Raw genomic sequence first — 21686 nt, forward strand, 5'->3', positions numbered from 1 at the left:
CTTATAGCAGTTCATCCCTGTTAATTGGCGTTTTAGTAAAACCTGCTTTTGAGAAACAATTCTTAATCGTGTTTCCGTCACATCTTGAATCCAAACTTTTGCCAATTCTGATATGCACATCCGCAAATCTATAACAGAATCTATAGGTTGGTTGGTTTCTATTCTCAGTATAATTTTTTTCAGTATGCGCCTTCAGTAATGCATTTTCAAATTCTTGATAATGCCTTGGTCTATAAGCTGGCTGCAGTTTAGACGAAGTATTCGGGCGGGGGGGGGGGAGAAAACAAGCTTCACGCTTGTAAGTTTCGAAATTACCGAGTGGTGGGCAAGGCAGTTGTCGAGAATCAAAGCGATTTTTCTGATTTCTTTCGTCATCTATCGAATTTTAAAATTCACTTGTCATCCAAGCTTTTTTGTTGTAGTCCAACTCTGACGACCTTACTCCTTTGAAAAATGGGCTGTTTACTTTTGCCTGTTACCAAAATCTTCAGTTTTTCATTACCAGCCATATTTTCGCAAACCAAGACTGTAATTCTCCCGTATTTTTACCACTTACAAACTTTTGACCTTTAAATTACAACCCCTTTCATCAGAAATAACTTTTTCGAGTAAGCCATAGCACTTTTCAAATTTATCCAGCCAACCAGAACTGGATTGGAAAGATTTCTGTTCAAGAAAATTTGCATACGCCATAGCCTTTTCTTTTATTAATGGCCCTGATATCGGCATGTTTTGGAATCGAATCAACTTCACCCACTTAAACGGCTTCATCTACATCTTCATGAGGCATAATTTCGCATGCTTCCGACTGGGTTCCGTTCCCTGTTTCAAGGAGTTCCTTTTAGACATTGTGAGATTACTTGCATAGCAGTTAAAACAACTGATTTAGGGACTTGTACCTACCATAAACAGACAGGTCAAATTTAGTGAGTATGGATGACTCATTTCTGCGAAACATGAATTTCCAGGATAAAGGAAAATCACTCTCTCCTAATTCTCTATTAGGGTACTTACAATAGAAAACGTTGACCAGAGCCAATGTCCGTGTCAGGAACATTCCTTAATCTTTGCCAATGACTGTGGACACATACAAAGCAGTTGACCAGAGCAGTTTCTCGGTACAGTAAATGTTCCTGATTAGGAAAACGGGCAACACTAAATTGTGGAATGCTCTTAAGAATTAAACCCTTTAGCTATTAAAAGCTAGTGATCAATTCTTAATCCGTTTAGCTCTCAATTTATACCTTCTACAGTGTCAGCTCTATTGCCTAAAGGCCAGAGGTGCAAACAATGTGTACCCAGGTCTCTCGAAATCAGTTTGTTATAAGTGCAAAGTGTATTCAGTGTCAAATGGCACCAGGGGTTCCCCCATTTCCATGTTGCTTTCATTGGTGTACCAGAGATTTAAAAGTGTATGAATACTGTATGTGTGTAGTGTTGTGTATCATTGTTCTTCTGGCCATTTAGCTGCTAGACCCCAATGTTACCCACACTTGTCCCCATGGAGGCAGAGCAGATACACCAGTATTGAGAAATTGACTCTGGCAAGCTGTGCCACCTGGTTTCCTGAGATTTCAGTGACTAGGGCCTATTGCAAAAAAAAGGGGGGAGGTGGGAATGGATGCTAGAATCTAGTTAGGCCAAAAGAGGTTCATGTATGAAGTGAGAATTTGGACACTTTTAAAAATTTTTCATTGTGTGGGGCATTTGTTGGCAATATAGGCAGAGTAGGGAGGGAGACTGATGGTGAAGAGACAAGTATTGGGACGGAGAAGGCGACCCCAAGGCAGAACATTGGGGCATGCCCATGCCCCACCAGAAATAGGAGTGGCAGGAAGAGGAGGGGACAGAAGCACTGTTGCCTCCCCCACCAGGGAAGAGAATGAAAGTGTGTTGGGCTAGAACCCAGCACAGGTCACTAATAGGGCATGTGGCAGTAATTACTGTTCAGTTCAGTTGTGGTTTGGATTTCCAGTCCACTTGGTTGACTTACATTTTGTTTTCTCAAAGGTTATTTCAGTCAGTTTCAGGATCAGGTCTGGTTATCTGTTCTAGATATGAGCCTGAGTCAAACCCTGTTTCCCAGGGTGCAATCAGAGGATTGGAGGTTGCACTCCATTCATCATTTGGGGATATCCTCCATTCACTGTTGTCCTAGGGGGTTTTCATTCTCACTTGTTCTTGGTCCATTTAAGTGGGTGTTTTCTTCATCAATTTCGGTTTTCTCCTGTTCCTTTCAGTTTTGGTCAAGTGAAGTCAATGTTCAAGTTTGTCAGTCATTGTGGAAGGCAAGTTTAGTTCTTCAGCTGTAGGCATTTTGTGCATATCGGCTGAAAGGTGTATGCTCATCTTGTGTCCAGATGTTCTTGGTTCTTTGGTGGTGGCAGCAGAGCTACGGTCTTAGCCAAGTTGTAGGAGGTCTAAGGACGAAGTCAGCCTAGACAAGTTATGAAGTGTTCATCATCTGGTCCGTGAATCACTAGTAGTGTTCTTCTGGAGAACAAGTCCTGGGCAAATCGCAAAAGTGACCTATATTCCTCCTCCGAGTCTAGGAGATATAGCTCCAGGTCCTGCAGTGTATGTCTAATCCTGGTAATTAGGTGGCATCATAGCTCCTTGTAGTATTCGCATCCATGTATCAAATGATGCCAGGTCTCTGCCTCTCCACAGAAGCAGAGAAGGCTATTGACCAGACCAAAGGCTGTCAATTTGGCAATCAGTTTGTTAATGAAGAAAATTTCCACTTAATTAGCTTGTTATATGGAAACTATTTTCAATGTAATGACTAAGGGGAAATCAAAAAAGTTAGCTACATAGAAAAATTTGCTATATGGAAGTTCATTAAGAGGTCTGACTGTATTTAGTATAGGGAGTAATTTTTTTTATTTTACATTCACAGTTCAGACTCCAATTTAAAATAAAAAAATATTTGCTTTATCAGTCTGCAAAAAATTGAGTTAAAAAGCTAAATTACGGATTTATCAACACCTAAAAATTGTACAAGTTCATTTATCTACAACAAAAAAGCAGAAGAGAAAAAACCATACTGGTGTAATATTTTATGTATTATTTATCCTCTTCTGAAAACATGGAAAGGATTTTCTTCATTGCAATCCACCCAATTTTATACTTCTTCAAAGAAGCAACAACTGATTCCATAACCAGCTGAAACAGATTTTTCACCTAGAAAACTACCATAATGCAGAGTACTGTCTAAATTGCATGTATCTTATGGCTGGTTTGGCTGTTTGCTAGATGAAAAACCTGGGTTTTCTAGAGGGAAGGAAAAAAAAAAAAAAAAAACTGCCTCTCACCATGTGATCTTTGCACAAGGTTTTTCATCTAGCAAACATCTCAAAAAAAAAAAAAAAAAAAAAAGTTTGCCAAATGAAAAACTTGAGTTTTTCATTTGGCAAACATCCCATTCGACCTTTGAAAAAGCCCTGTACAAGTTCCACCCATGCATCTCAATTCAGGCTTCATACTGTACAAAAAAAAAAAAAAAAAAAAAAAAAAAAATGCATTAGCTTTGATGGGCCAATTGTGAAGAGTTGATTCAGGAATATCTTATGATCTGTTAATTTGAACCATCACACCATGGGAATTTAAACTATATTGGATACTTAGCAAATACATTTATATTCATTCACCTATATAATTACTAACTAAAGCAAAACTTTGCACTTAAAAGGATATACAATATACGGAATTGTGTTCTTTTCAGGACACAATTGTATAAGTTATTGTTTGAGGCAGAAAATTAACTCTGGCTTGGTTCACTAAGGGCCAATGTCAAGTTTTGTGCAGTGTTTATAGTATGACTGAACATTATTTTGCTGTATCTTTCTTATGCTAAAATATTCAATATTTAGCTGTCTTAGTACAGAAGAGAAGCTAGACATTGACATTTTAGCATAAAAAATACAAAAATAATAGCTTCAATCATGTCATAAACATATTGTACATAAAAACTATCAATGGCGCTTTTAGAATTATAAATTCTCAACTCTATTTGCTTTATGAATATTTCCATTCTCTACCAACCATACAAAAACATTCTTGTTCATTTGGCTGTCAAGTCTTGACCCTTCAGTTACACTGCTAGAGACTTTTTTTTTTCTTCTTTGAATTGTAAAAAAACACATACAAAGCATGTGCTTTGTGTCTATGCCATTTATGTACATTGTGCTGTTATGTTATTTTGGTTTTTAGGAGCATTAGCAACTAAGGCCGTATTGTTCCGGGAATATGCGGTGGTCATTCCCTGACCTTTCCGCATCCTCCGTATTTGGTGGTCACGGGCTCGAACCCCGGTCTAATCAAGAAGCTTGTGCTATGCACTACTGCTCCTTCCCACCTGGCTACGGAGGCGCCTATACATTGTGCACTTTTACAATTTTGCTGAATGAAAATCCCACGCTTACAGTGGTGGGGGGCTTGACAGCAGTAATTCTGCAAATGGTCAGGTGTATTACTAAAGATTTGGTCAGAGCCATCTTGATCAATGTTTTCAACCAGTGGTATACATACTCTTAGGAGTAATATGCAAGAGAGGCTGTGTGTGTGTGTGTGTGTGTGTGTGTGTGTGTGTGTACACCAACAAAACTGAAACTGAAATGTATGAAAATTATATCGTACATATCAAAATTATAGGTATTGGGATACTATTTTTTAAGTTTGAAATACAAAAATACTTTGCACAAAAGAATTGGGAAGTATTGATCTAGATCACTGGTTCCCAAACTGTTTGGAGGGTGCACAAATGGAGTGGTCACAACAAAAACTGTTTATTTTTAATTTTGAATTACAAACAAAATTTATTGTTAGAGGAGGGGGGGGGGGATGGTGGCAAAGAAGTTGTAGAGAGGCATGAGGATTTCCCAGAAGTCAAAATGGATATGACAAAAAAAAAGTTTTGGGAATCACTGATAGGCTGCTTTCTACATGAACTCATTAGAGAGAAATCAGTATTCTTGATCTAGTGATTCACTTGCCGTTAAAAATCTTAAAGTTAAAATTCCCAGCTGGTAGTAACCATATTTTGGTATGGGAAGTATCTAATGAAATTACAATTATTAATGGTAGATATAGGTAAATTTTATTTTCTTAAAAAAAAAAAAAAAGGAATTTTCATATACTGGCTTTAGATACCATTTTAGTTCAATTCCCAAGTCTACACACACTAAATGGGAAATGTATAAAAAATAATTCTAGATATAGCACATTGTTTCATAGCTTTAACACAAATAGAAACTGGAATGGATGATACTGATATCAAAAATACCTGATATTAATGATAACACAGAGAAAAATTATAATAAAGCATCACTAAAAAGTAATCTTTTGATGAAAATCACAACATCAATGCTATTGTTGTTGTTGCTAGTGTATCATCAAATTCATTGATTTGAATATTCCAGTGGAATAGTTTGCTTTTGAGGGGTTTTCAGTACATCTACTATTCCAGTCATAGTACACTGCATGGGAAGTGGGGAGTTCTTATTTTTTCATATAAAAAATATGAAATACAAAGCAAACTATTCCTCAAGTAAACACAATAAAACATAACAAAAGAAATTTCCAATAAATAACAAAATGTTTTATATTTTATTTAACAGAGCAAAGGCATTTTATTACAATAGCTGTGTGTTTCAAATACAGTAAAAATAATAATAATAAATCTTCAGCAGTTAAAAAGAAATGTTGTTATTTAACCCTCATAAAATTTTGGTAGTTTGTCACCCAGTATTACTCTTCTCTCTATACCTTCTTCTGTAATAATGCCAATACGAACTATTCCACCACTGGAACCATCACGAGCCATTGCAAGAGCCAAAGCTATTAAAGAAAACTTTAATATCAGACTTCATTTTTAGATAGTAAAGCATACATACACCTCTCTCTCCAAAATTAAAACAAAGCATCCACGAAAACGTTTGTTACAAAAACTTGTCTTTCAATTTACTGCATATAAAATACAGTAAAATTTAAATGTAAATCTTCCATAAATTATAACTTATTTAATCCTGGTTTTGTTTTTATTGGCACATGGGTGGCTTAGGCCACACAGAACCAAGTCCAATTTAAAAATCCAATTAAAAAAATATCTCTCAGTGTTGGTATACCACCACCCACTTGTGTAACCTTTTTGAGGGCAATCAACTTTATTAAAAAAATTTCTTAATTAAAAATTAAACTAAAGAATTAAAAAAGTCAAAAACAACAAGGGGCACAAAATCATCTTTATTATAAATTGGTTTATTGTTGCTTTTTTTTACCCAAAACAATATAACAAATGGCATACAAATCCATGGGTTTTAGGAGCATCGGGGACCAAGGCCACATTGCTTTGAGGTCATTTTTCTGTTTGCTGGACGAAAAACCTGAGTTGCTGGGAGAGAAAACCTTGCCTGAGACCAACTAACTCAGCCACATAAAAAAATCCATGCACCTATTCGTGTATCTTTACTGGTGCATTACAGGAGAGACTGCTTCTACAGGGATGGGATAAACTTAAATAGAAAGGGTGCAAGAATATTTGCTGATGCTATCGAGGCAGTGTTAGATGGGTCGGAAAACTGCTAACTTGGGGGGGGGGGATACAAGGACTAATATATTAACAGTAGCCACTGGCAGAGGTGAAAGTGATTCTTGCACTGCTTCTATTGGAATGAGCAGCAGCCTGGAAAACAAGATGCAGGGTATTTCAGAGACTGCTGTGGGGTCATTACGGTACAAGTAAACACATGGGTTGTGTTAGGGTAGCTAAGAATAGGAACAGGTGCATGTATACTTGCGTGTACACCAATGCTAAGAGTTTAGTAAATAAATTTGATGAATTTGAGGTATTGCTCAAAACATCAAAGGCAGATATTGTTGGGATATCAGAGATGTCGTGTCACACAATATAAGGAATGCAGAACTGGAATTTTGGGAGTACGTCTACAGAAAGGATAGACAGGATAGGAAGGGAGGAGGGGTTATGCTATTAGTTAAGAAACACATAAAATCCAAGGAAGTGAAGCCAGTCGACATCGCCGGACAGTGCAATGTCGAGTCAGTTTGGCGTGACATAAGCATTGGGAGATCAAAATTGAGAGTAGGAGTGTGCTATAGGCCTAATGACTCTGATCAGTATAATAAGAAACTGTACAGGGAAATAGAGTGGGCCAGTAAATCAGAGAGTCTTATAATGGGGGATTTTAATTTCCCAGATATTGACTGGAATTTGTGGGTTGGTCGCAAACACACTAGAAAGGCTTTTGTGGATTTATTGGATGATTCTTTTCTACATCAGCATGTTCGGGAGGCAACTAGAGGGAGTAATACTCTTGATCTGATTATCAGTAGTGATTCTTCATGCATTAAGAATCTGCAGATAAAAGAACCACTAGGTGGCAGTGATCACAGTGTGCTGAAGTGGGATTTACTCAAAGAGGTAACTACCATCAGGGGAAAAGGGAAGGGTTTTTGCTTTCATAAAGGCGACTACAATGGTCTGAGACAGTATTTAAATTCTACACAGTGGGACCAACTGATGATGTTACCAACAGCAAATTCAAAATGTGAAGCAATCAAAGAACTTATCTTGGAAGCTACTAGGCATTACACACCAACTAAGAAATATTGTTCAAGATTTAGGCCTAAATGGATGTCAGATGAACTAATGAGACATATGGCAGAGAAGAAAAATGCATAGGATACATGTGACACAGAAGCCCATGATAGATATAAGCTGATCTGTAACCAAGTTAGAAAGGAGGTTAGGCAGGCGAAGGCAGATTACGAGAAATCTTTGCAAAGAATGCAAAGAAAAACAGCAAAGAGTTCTTTATTTATGTAAACTCTGGAAGGAAGAGGATGAATCAGATTGGTCCACATGATATAGATGGTTCAACTGTTGATGATCCTGCTCAGGTAGCTAACAAACTAAATGAATATTATGCATCGACATTCACACACGAGGAGTTATTCAGTGAGGGGAATGCCAGAGGTGTATTCAACTCTGGCAGTAAGCTAGATAATCTTGTAATAAATGAGAGTAAAGTGGAGGAGAAATTGTTGAAGATAAATACAAGAAAGGCACCTGGGGTGGATGGGATCTATCCAGTTATATTAAAGGAGGCAGCAAAGGAAGTAAGCAAACCCTTAGCCATAATTATGAGAGCTTCCTTGGACTCAGGGGAAGTACCCATGGACTGGAGATGTGCAAATGTGACCCCAATTCACAAAGGAGGATCAAAGGGCGACACAAGTAATTATAGACCTGTTAGTTTAACTTCTGTTTCTGGAAAATTAATGGAGGCACTGGTTAAAGAAGCACTGCAGGATCATCTAGACAAGACTTCAGATATAGCTCAGACACAGCATGGTTTTGTTAAGGGGAAGTCTTGCCTGACCAATTTGATTGGATACTATGATGCAGTCACAAAAGAACTGAATGCAGGGAATAACTTTGATATTATATACTTGGATCTTAGAAAGGCTTTTTATACTGTTGCACATGGAAGACTGCTGCACAAATTGGAGCAGTGTGGCATTGGAGGCAAATTGCTGCTATCGATAAAGGGATGGTTGAGGGGGAGAAGACAGAGAGTGGTAATCAATGGACACTGCTCATCATGGCCTAATGTTATTAGTGGAGTCCCTCAGGGTTCAGTGTTGGGTCCATTATTGTTTTCTGTATTTATGATAATGATGATGGTATATCAAGCTTAATGTCCAAGTTTGCAGACGATACAAAGGTCGGCAGGATTGTTAAGGACACTACTGACACTATGCTGCTGCAACAGGATCTGGAAAGGTTGAACAGATGGGCTGAGAGGTGGCAAATGAAGTTTAACATTGACAAATGTACAGTACTACATATGGGAAACAGTAACCCCAGAGTAATGTATGAACTCTGTGGTACTACACTTACCGTGGTAGAGAATGAAAAGGATCTGGGGGTAATTGTGCAGGCAGATATGAAGTTCTCTGAGCAGTGCAGACGGGCTGCAAGAGTAGCTCATGGTGTCTTGTCAATGATATACAGGAATTTTTCTAGCAGTGATAAGGTGGTGATTATTCCCTTGTATAAGGCAATGGTCAGGCCACACCTTGAGAAATGTATACAGGTCTGGAGGCCTCATTTCAAGAAGGATGTAGAGCTGCTGGAATGAGTACAGAGAAGGGCAACAAGATTAGTGAATGGAACAAAGGGTTGCTCTTACGAAGAAAGAGCTTAAGTTTTGCAAATTACAGTGTCTAGAGATTAGGCACCAGCGAGGTGATCTGATAGAGGTGTATAAAGCCTTGAATGGTTTGAGCATGCTCAATGCCAATGGGATTCTACCTCTTGCTCAGGATAATCACCTGAGAGGGAATAAATTCAGATTGAGGAAAGACAGATGTAGGATAGATGTGCAGAAATTTGCCTTTAGCCAGATGTTGTTGTTGTTGTTTGGTTTTTAGGAGCATTAGCAACTAAGGCCATATTGCTCCAGGATATGCGGTGGTCATTCCTTAACCTTTCCGCATCCTCCGTATTTGGTGGTGACGGGCTCGAACCCCGGTCTAATCAAGAAGCGTGTGCTACGCACTGCTGCTCCTTCCCACCTGGCTACGGAGGCGCCTGCCTTTAGCCAGAGGGTAGTTGGTTGGTGGAACAGACTTCCATCCCTTATTGTGGAAGTTGATAGCCTAAATAAATTTAAGGCTCAGCTGGACAGGTATTTCAAACGAACAGAGGGATGAAATGGAAGTGTTTTTTTTTTGGCTGATGCTGCATAAGGTTGCTTTCTTGCATCATATGCCTCTACTAATGCTAATGCTAATTGTTGAAATTAAAAATACATATATTATTTGTAACTGTATCCCTTATAATGACATTGTAAAGTACATGATTTTATACTATATGTAGTCTTTATTTAAAAAAAACTAATTGGAGCCCAAAACTCAACAATGAATCTGTTCGTGTTACCTTTTTTACATTCTATTCCAGGATTAGGCTTACAAACATTCATGTCCAAAACAGCCATTTGCAAAGAACCTAAGCCCAAGTTCAGTCACTGAAAGGGAAAAAGTGTCCCCCAGACAGTCAATGATAGAAAAACATTAACATTGTGTTAACATTATTTTCTCAAGAGTACAGTGGACCCCCACTTTACAATATTAATCTGTTCCAGAGACACTATAGTATTGCAAGAATATTGTAATGTGAACCCAATAACACATTGTTCTTTGGTAATTCCAAAACTTTGGAAGTTGAAATTTTCACTATATAACCAAGTTATTTATCTTTCTAAAAGGTGATTTTTATAATGGAAATTGTACATATTGATTAAAACTAATATACTGATTAAAGCACAAAACAAACTAATAACTAACACATAAAATGAAAAAAATCACATCAACTAAAGGTTACAAAAAAAAAAAAAAAAAAATGTGGCCAACACATTTACAAACACTACTATTGGCTTAGAGGAAGGACCACGTGGCCCAGTCAGAGACAATTGTAAGCCCATCCCATTGTAAAGTGAAATAAGTAGGTGCCAATTAACATGATCACTGGTTAGTGGAATCAGCCGCTTTAATTTCAAAAAACCAATTCAAATCACTAAAATGCTACACTTTCATTGTTATCATATGTTAGGTTAAAAGAATCAATTTTGAACATCTGTGATATTTATCTAAAGCACATTTCTGGAGGTCACTACCATATAACAATAAAAATAATTTTCAGTTTCCAATTTATCGGGCTTTTCTGTTAGTGCAATCTATTATAAATGGGTAGTAAACTTGACCTTACTGCATTTGTGATAATACCAATAGCTGGAATTCTGTGGGTTTTTATGGTGAAATGTGTTTCCTCTTCAATAAACCACATAAAAACAAATAAAATTTCAGAATCTTCTCTTCACTTCTACTTTTTAAGCTTCGTAAACTTGTTATTCCATATTTCACTTGCATGTATCGTGTTAGTTGCAATTTGTGCATGCTGTGTTCTTTGTTATTGATTGCTCATCTTTTTTCTGTTTTAAATTTTAATACAAAAAAAAAAAAAAAAAAACTGTCAGTGAACAGAAATATCAATTAGTTAGCATGTACATATTGCAGTAATAATTAAGCTATGAACATAAGAATAAATTATTTTTATTTTGCTAACATGTGGAAATCTGATTTTCATGTATCTTTTAATTTTGTTATTGGTAATAAATGGCAATATATTCTCTAGCCTGAGGATTTCTCCTATTTTTGCTTAATAGAATTGCTGTTTAATAGAATTAAAATGCAATTTGCAAACATGATCATGATGACCAGTGCTTACCATATATCGCATAGTGAACAGTATTTTATTATGGAGAGTCCATTTTAAAGCGATTTGATTGTATAGTGAACCAATCGTAAAGCAGGGGTCCAGTGTTTTTTTTTGGTAGTTGTTGGTGCATAGGCTTCTGTGGCCATAATGCACCTCCCAAGTTTTTTTGCAGTACATTGATCGAAGCCCGAGGCGGGAATCGAACCCGCGACCTTTGGGTTGCCAGGCAGGCACTTTATCCACCCGGCTAGCCCGGTCAGCGGGGTCCAGTGTATTTCAGTATCTATGTTGAAACAGTACCCCACTTTTATACTACATTTCAGACCAAATTTTAGGCTACGCATCCAAATATGTTTCATTAAAGTAGTAACAAAAATAAACAATTATAAATATTAGTTCTGTCATGAAATTAAGTTTATTTCAGTTCTGAATTATGGTTTAATTTTCTTAACAAATGAAAATATAGTCTATGGAAACTAAAATCCATATCCTGGCAAATATACATTTAAAACAGACAGTAATAACATTGCAGTACTCATGGGTCACAGAATTAGTCACAACCCACAGTGCATCTATGATAACCATTCCAATTACAGAGACCATAGTTAATTTACAGGACTTATGGATATAACTGTCCTTATTGCCCTTGTATTTGGGAATTTTTAGTACATCAGTTACTCAGGATATAATGTATAAATGTATAATTTCTTGTGATACTGCGCACACACACACCACTCAATCAAAAGGCCTCTTCAGCCCCACATGAAGAGGCCTTTCAGAATTCTTCCAGTCTCTCTGGAAGAATTTGAACTCAGACTTGTCCAAATCAGTGAGAGGTGGCAAAACTACTATACTATTACAGAGGGGATATAAGCAGGAGGAACCATTTTGGATATAACTCCAAAATGGTTCCTCCTGCTTATTTTCAGCCTTCCACCATATGGCTATAGACAATGGCTAGAATATATTGCCAAATTTTATGGCAATATATTCTAGCCATTGTCATTAAGATAATATTAACATTAAGATTAAATGTCAGGTATTTCCACTAGCTAAGATTTCCAATCCTAAACTGATGAAAAGACTTTCTCCAATTCAATATCCTCATGATTTCTTAAATCATTTCAGCAAATCCCCATCCCAACTAGACAAACTCTCCCTGAGGATGTGTTACACACATCTTCAGGGAGAGTTTGTTATCATTCATAATAGATAGGGCATTTCAACAGCAATCAAATGTTGAGAACAATTTTCTTAATATACAATTAACCTTAATGTCCAACTTAATGCATAATTTAGATCTTTCTGTGGAATTTTATGCAGTGCAATGTAAAATACTATCCAAACTTTTAGAGGCCTTCTATAGTATTAAAGGGTATATTTTGTCTTCATCGAGAGTTCTCTCTCTCCAATCATGTACTGGAGATGGAATATAATAAGTTATACTGGGAACCATTCAAGCTGGAACTCTGCAGTGGAATATTCTCGCTGTATTATTCTTCTTTGCCCTCATTATATGTTCTCCTCCATTAAATCCTAAAACAGTGGTCAACAAATTTGTTTCAGATCTAGGCATCACTTGCAAAACCCATCCAGGATGAAAAGTAAAAGGTTATCGTATTGCAAAAAATAGAAGCCATATTATATTTAAATGAAATTACTTCATACTGTAAAAAGAAATGGGGGAAAAAAAAAAAAAAAGAAAGAAAGAATGGGTATTAACAAATTAAGAAGAGAGGAAACAGATTAAACTGATAAAATACATATTCTGAACAATTCTGCAAGTTTCATATTCAGATAGGTATTTCTACTGGCCTTCAAAAATAAAAAATAAAAACATTTCACAAGTGGCTTTTACCGACGAGCAATTATAAGTTTAAAGATAATAACAGCATTAATAGTTCATACTAAAATAACCAGTTCCACTTACTGTTTATCACAAATTCTGCACATTCTTCTTTACTCATTCCAATTTTGAAGTTTGCATCTACAAAACCATAAACATATGTACTCCCAGATCCCCCTATAGCAATAGGCTGCCTTACCAACATACCACCCAAGGGAATAGAATAAACCTGAAAACAGAAGAATTATAAACAAATGGTACAAAATCATTTGCCTAATTAAAAGTAACTGCACTAAAATAACATAAATTCAACAAAAATGTTTTGGTTTAAAAAATCTGATTATAAAATGCTTCTGTTTATTCACTAGTTATACAATTTTTTTAGGTTTTACTTTCTATAATACAGTTATCAAAAATTATTAACCCTAACATCAGCTTTCTTTTTATGATTCAACTAACATGAACCTTGGTAGCACAATCTGCAGTCATGTGCACCAACATTTACATCAATTGGTTTTTCTTTCTTTTAAAACAATTTATGAATAATTCCATTTCATTTACTGCATGCATCTTCAAACAGGAATAACAGTTCGGCAAGAAAATAATCAAAGTGAATTTTACCTCTTTAAGCCTTAAGAATGGAGGTATGATATTTACTTCCATATAGTATATAGTTCATACAATTAAATCAATTAAATGGTTTTTCATTTAACTGTATAAACACATTTAAAAAAAAAAAAAAAAAAATCAGTGGCACTTTAAATGTTTTTATTTTATTTACAATTAATGAAATTCATTAAATCTATTAAAAATATAAATCTTTTGTTTTATTTTTAATGAATATTACTCTTTCTCACATTGCAATATTTTCTAATTGAATTTATATTAATCTATAAACTTAAAACTGTTAAGCAGTTAAGCAATGTTAGTGGATTCTTTTTATTATTTTCCATATGTGCTGCTACTCTCCTTCTCAGATGGCCGTAGACTCTCATAACCTTGGAGGGTCGAGGCAAGGTGCATATCCAAACAAACAGATATGGTTCCTATATATAACTTAGCTTCATATTAATATTAATAAATTATTGTGCCACAGAGCAAAAATGGAAAGAAAATGACAGTTTGCAGTTAAAAATACGTTTAATGTTATGTAAAAATATGTTGATGTTCACATGAACAAAAACACAATTAAAAATAATACAGGAAAGAAATACATAGCTTTCGGACTGGAAGGTGTCCATCAGTTGTGACCGTTAATCTAAAATATAGAAATATAGAACTCTATATGCATACCATGGCAGTCATGTATGGGGAACTACATGTATGGATGTAATTAGCTGTTAGAAGGGGAAAGCTTGTAGTTGTAGCTGTAATGCCTGGGAACATTGTAAATGCCAATGTTTGTCAGCCAAGAGGATGGTCATCAGTGATGGGATGGACATGGCATTCTCTGTTTCAGTTAAAGGAATCACTACAGCATGAAATGTGCAGTGACTCCAACCAGCGTGGTGTGGGTCAATGTCGTGCTGAGCAATGGCTGAGTTCTGCACATCTGCTAAACGGATAGCTTTTTTGTGTTCAGAAACATGACTGCTGAGCCTCCTGCCAGTTTCCCCAACATAGCAGCCAGTGCAGTCACGGCAGGAACCGATGTTTTAACTCTCGACACGAGGGATCGCAACTTCCTGCACAGGAGTTGTAAGCACTTTATCCCATGAGCCTTTAAGACTCTAGAAATCTGTTGTGATAGGTTCGGGTAGAACGGGATAAAGGCGGAGTCATTACTGCACATGGTCCTGTGGGTGGTTATGTGGTCACACCTATCTAGGGCACTGGTGGGGTAGCCGCACCTCGCAATGTCTTAACCCTAGTAATCTCATTACGCCTCTCATCTGCAGAACTAGAGTCCAGGTGTGGGTTAGCAGGGCCCACGCTGTGCTGTGAAGATCGCTGTGTGCATGTGCTGAACTGGCCAGCACACATCGGCTTGTGATAGACTGTTATCCTCAAACGCTTGCCCTCGTGCCAGAGAAGGGTATTGTATGACTCCAGTTCAATGGTGAATTGAATAAAAGGTGGCAGAGAGTTAAGGTGGTGCAAAAGTCGGTTGCCCAACTCTCGGTGAATGACCACAAACACATCATCCACGTAGTGATACCAAACAGCAATGGGATCTGGTAAGCCCACAAATGCACAACTCTTCCATTGCGATGTTTGCCGTAACTGAACTAACCAGGGAACCCATGGCTTTATTGTGTATCTGCTGGAAAAATTCCACAAGGAAGGAGTAACCTTAAGACCTATTGTCTCCTGTTGTGGTTTGTCAACTTACAAGTTATCAAAGTTTGTCTCGAGCTTACTCTCTTCCCTAGTGGGCAAGACAGCCAACACCAGTGCAAGGTGTTGGCTGTCCGGTGCAAGGGCATGCACTTGTATGCATGCGATAGACATGCATGCAATAGACAACAGTCTATCGCAAGCCGATGTGTGCTGGGCAATTCAACAACTACAAGTCAGCACACACACGCAGCCATCTTCTCGGCTGCGCGTATAACTCTCTATTTTAACTCGACTAGTTTGCCGTGGCCACTTTAACCTGATAGCTGTGGCCCCCTAATTTTACTTTACGGTTCTTCCACTTTCTGTTGGCTGCAAGTCAATTCAGCCCATAATTTTCTTAATTCTCATAACCTTTAGGATATTAACATTCTCTCACCTTTCACAAATCTACTACACTTCTTTTTCTACTTTACTCACCCTTCTAGTTACTGGCACTTTGTTCAACTTTCACGTCCATTTATGCATACTTTATTCAAGTGCATTTTTTGGGATGGTATGCAACGGTACGGCATACCAGCACCTTTATTAACAGTGACGTGTGACAGTTGGATGCAGTGCACTTCGAAATTTATAATATTCTGTAAATTTTTTTTCACATGTTTACCTACTATTCAAATAAGCTTAAAATTATTTAACTAAATTTGCATTTTTCACTATCTATTGTTAAGATATTTTCAACATAAAACTGTGTAACCATTTTTATAATTCTAAATTACTCAGTCGGACCTCTGTTTAATTATTCTGAATTCCCCTTGGAAGTTGCATTTAAAATAGTTTCCGTTGAGCAAAGAAAATTTTCATATAGCGAACGGATTAGGAGAGAATTAACTCGGTACGCACTGCTCGCATTTCTGGCCTTCAGGCAATTTAGGCAATTAGTGCTGCTGTGCGCATTAAGAGAGCTAAAGGGATTACCATTTTACAACTTAGTGGTACTTGGTAAAACCTATCCGACCACCTGTCCCACATACAGAGAAATCACGCTGGTCAACAGTGAGCAGATCAAGGGGTATTCCCAATGGTCCACCTTCTACTGCGGTGATGTCCAAACTTTTCCCATACAGGACCCATATTCAAAAAAAAATAATTCAAAGTTAGATTTCTTTATGCTGTTTTAATTCACTTTCCAGGCGGGGAGTAGGTTGTACCCCGCTGTGAATCAACTGTAAGCGTTCCGTTCAAGAATTAAGAGAGCGTGATTTTCTTTTACCCCGAAAAATAATCATCTGTTTTTTTGTGGAATTGTGGTATATCCACATTTTTCCGTAAATTTTCCCTACCTCTGTTTACATGGTTGCAGTACCTGAATATCTGAATGACACTGACATTTTGGACATTTTCAAAAAAAAAAAAAAAAAAAAAGAAGAAGAAAAAAAGAAAGAAAGAATTTTCTTTCAAGAAAAAAGAAGAAAACAATTCAAATTTAAAAACTAATGACAACATCGATGACGAGAGAAGGAAAACGAGGACAACGAAGATATTAAACCTTCTAAACATGAATTGTCACCATTTGGTGAAAATAAAGTTAGAAAATTGTCAATTAGGTTACAGTTAAATGAAAGAGATACAATTCGTGGATTTTGGGATACCTAATTGAAAAGATGGTTTCGGAAGAATTGAAGTATTTGATGGACACTCTGAGTACGATACTAATTTCATGAAGTGAATGTAAAAGAGGATGTTCACAAATGAATCTGTTCGCCAGCCCAACCTTCGTTGATGACAAAAAGTTTCTTCACTACTATTTCTTAAAATTGTAGGCCCACTGCTGACCCGCTTCAATCCAGCAAAATATGTCAATTTGTGGCTGCTTCGGAAACATCGTTCAGCAAGAGGCAACCCAAAGAGGAAGAAAAGAAGTCGGCATAGGATTTCTGTAGGATGAAAACTTAATAAAAATTTGGAAAATTCTACAAAAACTTTATTATGAAATTATTTTTAGGGTCCGTAGTCTAACAAAGGACCCTTATAATGTCACTTGGTTGTCTGTATGTCCATCTGTCACAGCATTGTATCTCTGGAACCACTCAACCTATTGACTCGAAATTTTGCATGGGTCTGTACATCACATGGGATGACATAATGCCATATTGATCGTTGTTGACAAAAATTTGTCTGAGAAATGGAGGGGTAAAATGTGGGAGGGCCAAAAAATGTTGTCGACAACCTATATACAAGGAAAGAGCTCAACGAGTAGGTTTAAAATATAATTTTAAAATATTTTATAAATTAAAAATGGCGGCGCCAAACCGGAAAATGTGAATAATTTTCGTGTCCCCCCTCTATTTCCGTCGCTAATGGAGCTAAAAATTTAAAAATCACATTAGCTATGTGTTATTCAATGCTTATCAAGGGAAAACTATTCCGATTGAAATCTATCATTTACTTTTTGTGTTAAAATTAAAAAAAAAAAAAAAAAAATTTATTGTACTTTCGATTCTTTGTACTAAGTCTCCTTTTTGGTGACAAAAAGGTTGCTAAATAGTTAGTTAATAATTCTATAAAGATCATTTATAAATTTTATGACGAGAAGTATTTTTTAACAATTTTCAAAGCTGGAGTTGTCCTGGCAAGGAGGTACTCAGAGAGCCAGTGTTGAGGCGGTGGTGGTGGGGAGGCGTCTGTGCAGAGTCTTGCATGGCCCTCATCTGCCAGTTGCTTCTCTCCCAAGACTTTAATTGCTTCTTCAGAAAGAAGTCATTCACAACAACTGGAAACACTCAAATAGACAACGTTTTCGTTAGTTCCTCATTTTTTGGCCAAGCTGGTGTACTAGAAACATTTTTCAGTTATCATAAAGCCCTACACTAACACATAAAATACTACACTAATGACCATTCGTGACTACGGACCCTTCATTCTGAGTGCCCGGCACTCGGCAGTTGACCGATTTATTTACTTATTTTACTCACATTTTACTTATTCTTTTATATACTTGAATAATAAATGTATGCTTAAACTTTGTTAATATACTAAATTTGTTGTTCTTAATCCAAAAGCATTACTACTAAAGTAACAATATCAGGAAAAAAAAATTTTTTTAGAGTACTTTTCATATCCTTTTAATTTAAAATGTTTCATGATAGCAAAGAATGAGTACCAGCACCTTTTTTTTTTTTTTTTTTTACAAAAAAAGCACTGCATTATTCAATATATTAATACAAACCTGTGTGTGTACTGAATATTTGTTTCAATTAATGAAAGGAAACTTACCTGTCCTCCTCCTCTCTTATCCCAACCTGCACAAATTATTCCAGCAGTTAGTATATCTCTGTAATTATAACAAAGTTCCCTGAATATGTTAGCAGCTGTCTTCACTTGTGACAGTTCTCCCATTTCCATTCTAGATGTAAAAAAATAAATTTTTAATCCATTTATACCAAACATCAAATAAAAATAAAATCAAAACTGGGAAAATAATGATTAATGGCAGTATTAAAATCTCTTAAAATCATAAAGGGAAATGGAAAATATAACAGATTTAATTACCTGGAACTGACATGAAAAGTTAGGACTGGTAACAGTAAGCTTATTTATCAAAAGTAAAGAGTAAAACTGAAAGTACATAAATAGTGATTGCCATCGAACCCAATGGAATTTTTCCTAATCTTGCAGCATACTTGAAAAGGGTCGTGAACTACTGTTGGTAGCTACTGGTATAGACTACCTCTCCCTGAACACACAACAAATTCACAATGGAAAGGGCATTTCAATAGCAACCAACCATTTGGAGACCAATTTTCCTAATAGGCAATAGCCTTAATAATGTCCAGCTTGAAGTGTATTAGGTCTTTCCAGTGCATTTGAAGCAATGCATTCTAAAACACTATCCAAACTTGCAGAGAACTTCTACAGTATTAAGGGAAATATCCAGTCTTCATTAAAAGTTCTCTCTTATTCCTACTTGTTGCTTGCAAACATCAGAACCATACCTTCGCTTTACATCAATATGACAAAAATTTTCCTTTTTCCCTTCTAAAATATACCATACACAGCATCAATATATTTTAGAAAGTGAAAAGTCTTATACAATGCTTAACCAAAGTCAAACATGTCTCTGGCATGTATCCTATAATAGATAATTATCTGTGTATGCGTTTTGATGGGCTACTTAATATTCTTTTAAGTGACATATGAATGATAATCTGATTGTCCTAAAACATTCAGTCTAATGCAGGGGTATTGAACCTTTTTTGACTAGGGGTCAAAACAGATAAAATGCTGAGGACTGAGGGCCATATGTGTGTTCTTATGTTCAATGGGTTGCAGGCTGTAAGAACAGTTCATTATCAATAATTATGCATTTTCCAAAATGGGATTTAATTTCTTTTGATCAAGGCAATACCTCCACCCTACACAAGTGAATGATTAATCTCAGAACTAAGTCCCATAAACAAGTTGTTTTTTTTTTTTTTTTTTTTTTTTTAAGGAGCATTAGCAACTAAGGCCATATTGCTCTGGGGATATGCGGTGGTCATTCCCTGACCTTTCCGCATCCTCCGTGTTTGGTGGTCACGGGCTCAAACCCCAGTCTAATCAAGAAACGTGTGCTACGCACTGCTGCTCCGGCCCACCTGGCTACAGAGGCGCCCATAAACCAGTACAGTGATTACTCCATTTGTAGGTGCCTCCGTAGACAGGTGGGAAGGAGCAGCAGTGCGTAGCACACGCTTCTTGATTAGACCGAGGTTCAAGCCCGTCACCACCAAATACAGAGGATGTGGAAAGATCAGGGAATGACCACCGCATATCCCGGAGCAATATGGCCTTAGTTGCTAATGCTCCTAAAAACCAAATAACCAACTCCATTTGTCATTTGTTTGTAGAAAAACTCACAGGGATGCCCAGCTACTTGTCCATGAAATGGCAACAATACTAAAATGTCAGCCTGTGTAATGGAACCACAAAACAAATTAATATCATGTCTCTTATGAGAAGTGCTAAAAATTTCAAACCATCTGAAATTTGCCATTTGAATAGTAAACGAGTTCAAGTCAAAAAAAAAAAAAAAAAAAAAAAAAAAAGCTTAGTGACTTTGTTTACTCTTTTCCCAACTGCTTTTCCCAATCATAATTAAATTCACAAATTATGAATTGCCATGTCAAATGTTTCTTTGGACTATTTTTTTTAAATAATCATTAGGTAAATATTTTTTAATATTATGTTTAATGCCAGACATTTAACCTCACTGTTATGCAATTCTTTCACAATAAAATGGACAAAATCCTAAATATATATTTTTAGTGTCAAAAAATGGACAGAATATAACAGAATAATTTTATCTGTTATCATGAGATAGCATTTCTACATTTTGTTTACTAAAATATATTTGTGCAAGCTGCCAGTACTAAATGTCTGGAGTGACCTTGACATTTGCCTAACCCATTTCATTTCTAGTGTAAGCTACTCCTCATTAGAATAACCTATTACTACTTTGAAATGCATTAACAATAAACATTAATTCTTCTACACACCAGTTGGTGTTCAAACATTAATGACCCTAAAAATGAACAAATACCAGAATGATCCTATTAAACATTATTCAGTGCTACTCATGTCTTCTTAATTATACAGCAACAAATATGTTACTGCAAAAACAAGATATACTCTATATATATACTGAGATTTAACCACAGATTTAAACAGTATCTGTCAAACCTTTGGTCCATATAAAATGATCATCCTGATTCACAAAAAAATTAGAAATTTCATTTTTGTCACTGTGAAATACACTGAACAGTTTGTTTCTGTCAATGATCAAGATAATTCACTTGCCCAATTAATATGATTTGTATTGAATGTTTCTTTGGAGCTGTCATATAATGACACTTTCAAAACTTTCTGAAAATAGAACAGATTCACTAAAAGAAAATTGAAGAGATCAGGAAGACTCAAAAAACCCACAAATGGAGAACAAGTCATTTGAATTATTGAAAACGTTTTAGCATTATAACACAAATCTGGTTTTAGCAACAAACCTGGTGTCAATAAAATTACAGGGCACTGAAATATCATCTTTTACAATGTCCAGTTTCTTAAATGGCTTCAAGCAAATGGAATATTGTCAGTGGTTCTTCAGAATTTCATAAAACCAGTTCACCTCAGCCCATAACATCTTGTTTGGAGATAACACAGTATTAATAGAAGCATTATATCAATATAAGCATTACCCAGCACAATTTCAGGGTTGTCATTTGATGT

The 21686-nt window shown here is 36.3% G+C and overlaps 1 protein-coding gene across 1 annotated transcript in view; it reads right to left on the reverse strand.

Moving 5' to 3' along the window:
• Nucleotides 1-5577: 5577 nt before the first annotated feature.
• Nucleotides 5578-21686, reverse strand: part of Prosbeta1 (proteasome beta1 subunit) — a 42013-nt gene continuing 25904 nt past the window's right edge. The window contains exons 4-6 of the mRNA XM_090371540.1: nt 18699-18828; nt 13230-13374; nt 5578-5838 (exon numbers count right to left, since the gene is read on the reverse strand). Of these exons, the coding sequence (XP_090227666.1) occupies nt 5711-5838; nt 13230-13374; nt 18699-18828 (403 nt within the window). The 3' untranslated portion in view covers nt 5578-5710. The remainder of the gene's footprint in view (nt 5839-13229; nt 13375-18698; nt 18829-21686) is intronic.

The sequence above is a fragment of the Mastigoproctus giganteus genome, chromosome 4, assembly GCF_048544385.1.
Source record: "Mastigoproctus giganteus isolate SK-2022 chromosome 4, ASM4854438v1, whole genome shotgun sequence".
In the NCBI taxonomy this organism is placed as follows: domain Eukaryota; kingdom Metazoa; phylum Arthropoda; class Arachnida; order Uropygi; family Thelyphonidae; genus Mastigoproctus; species Mastigoproctus giganteus.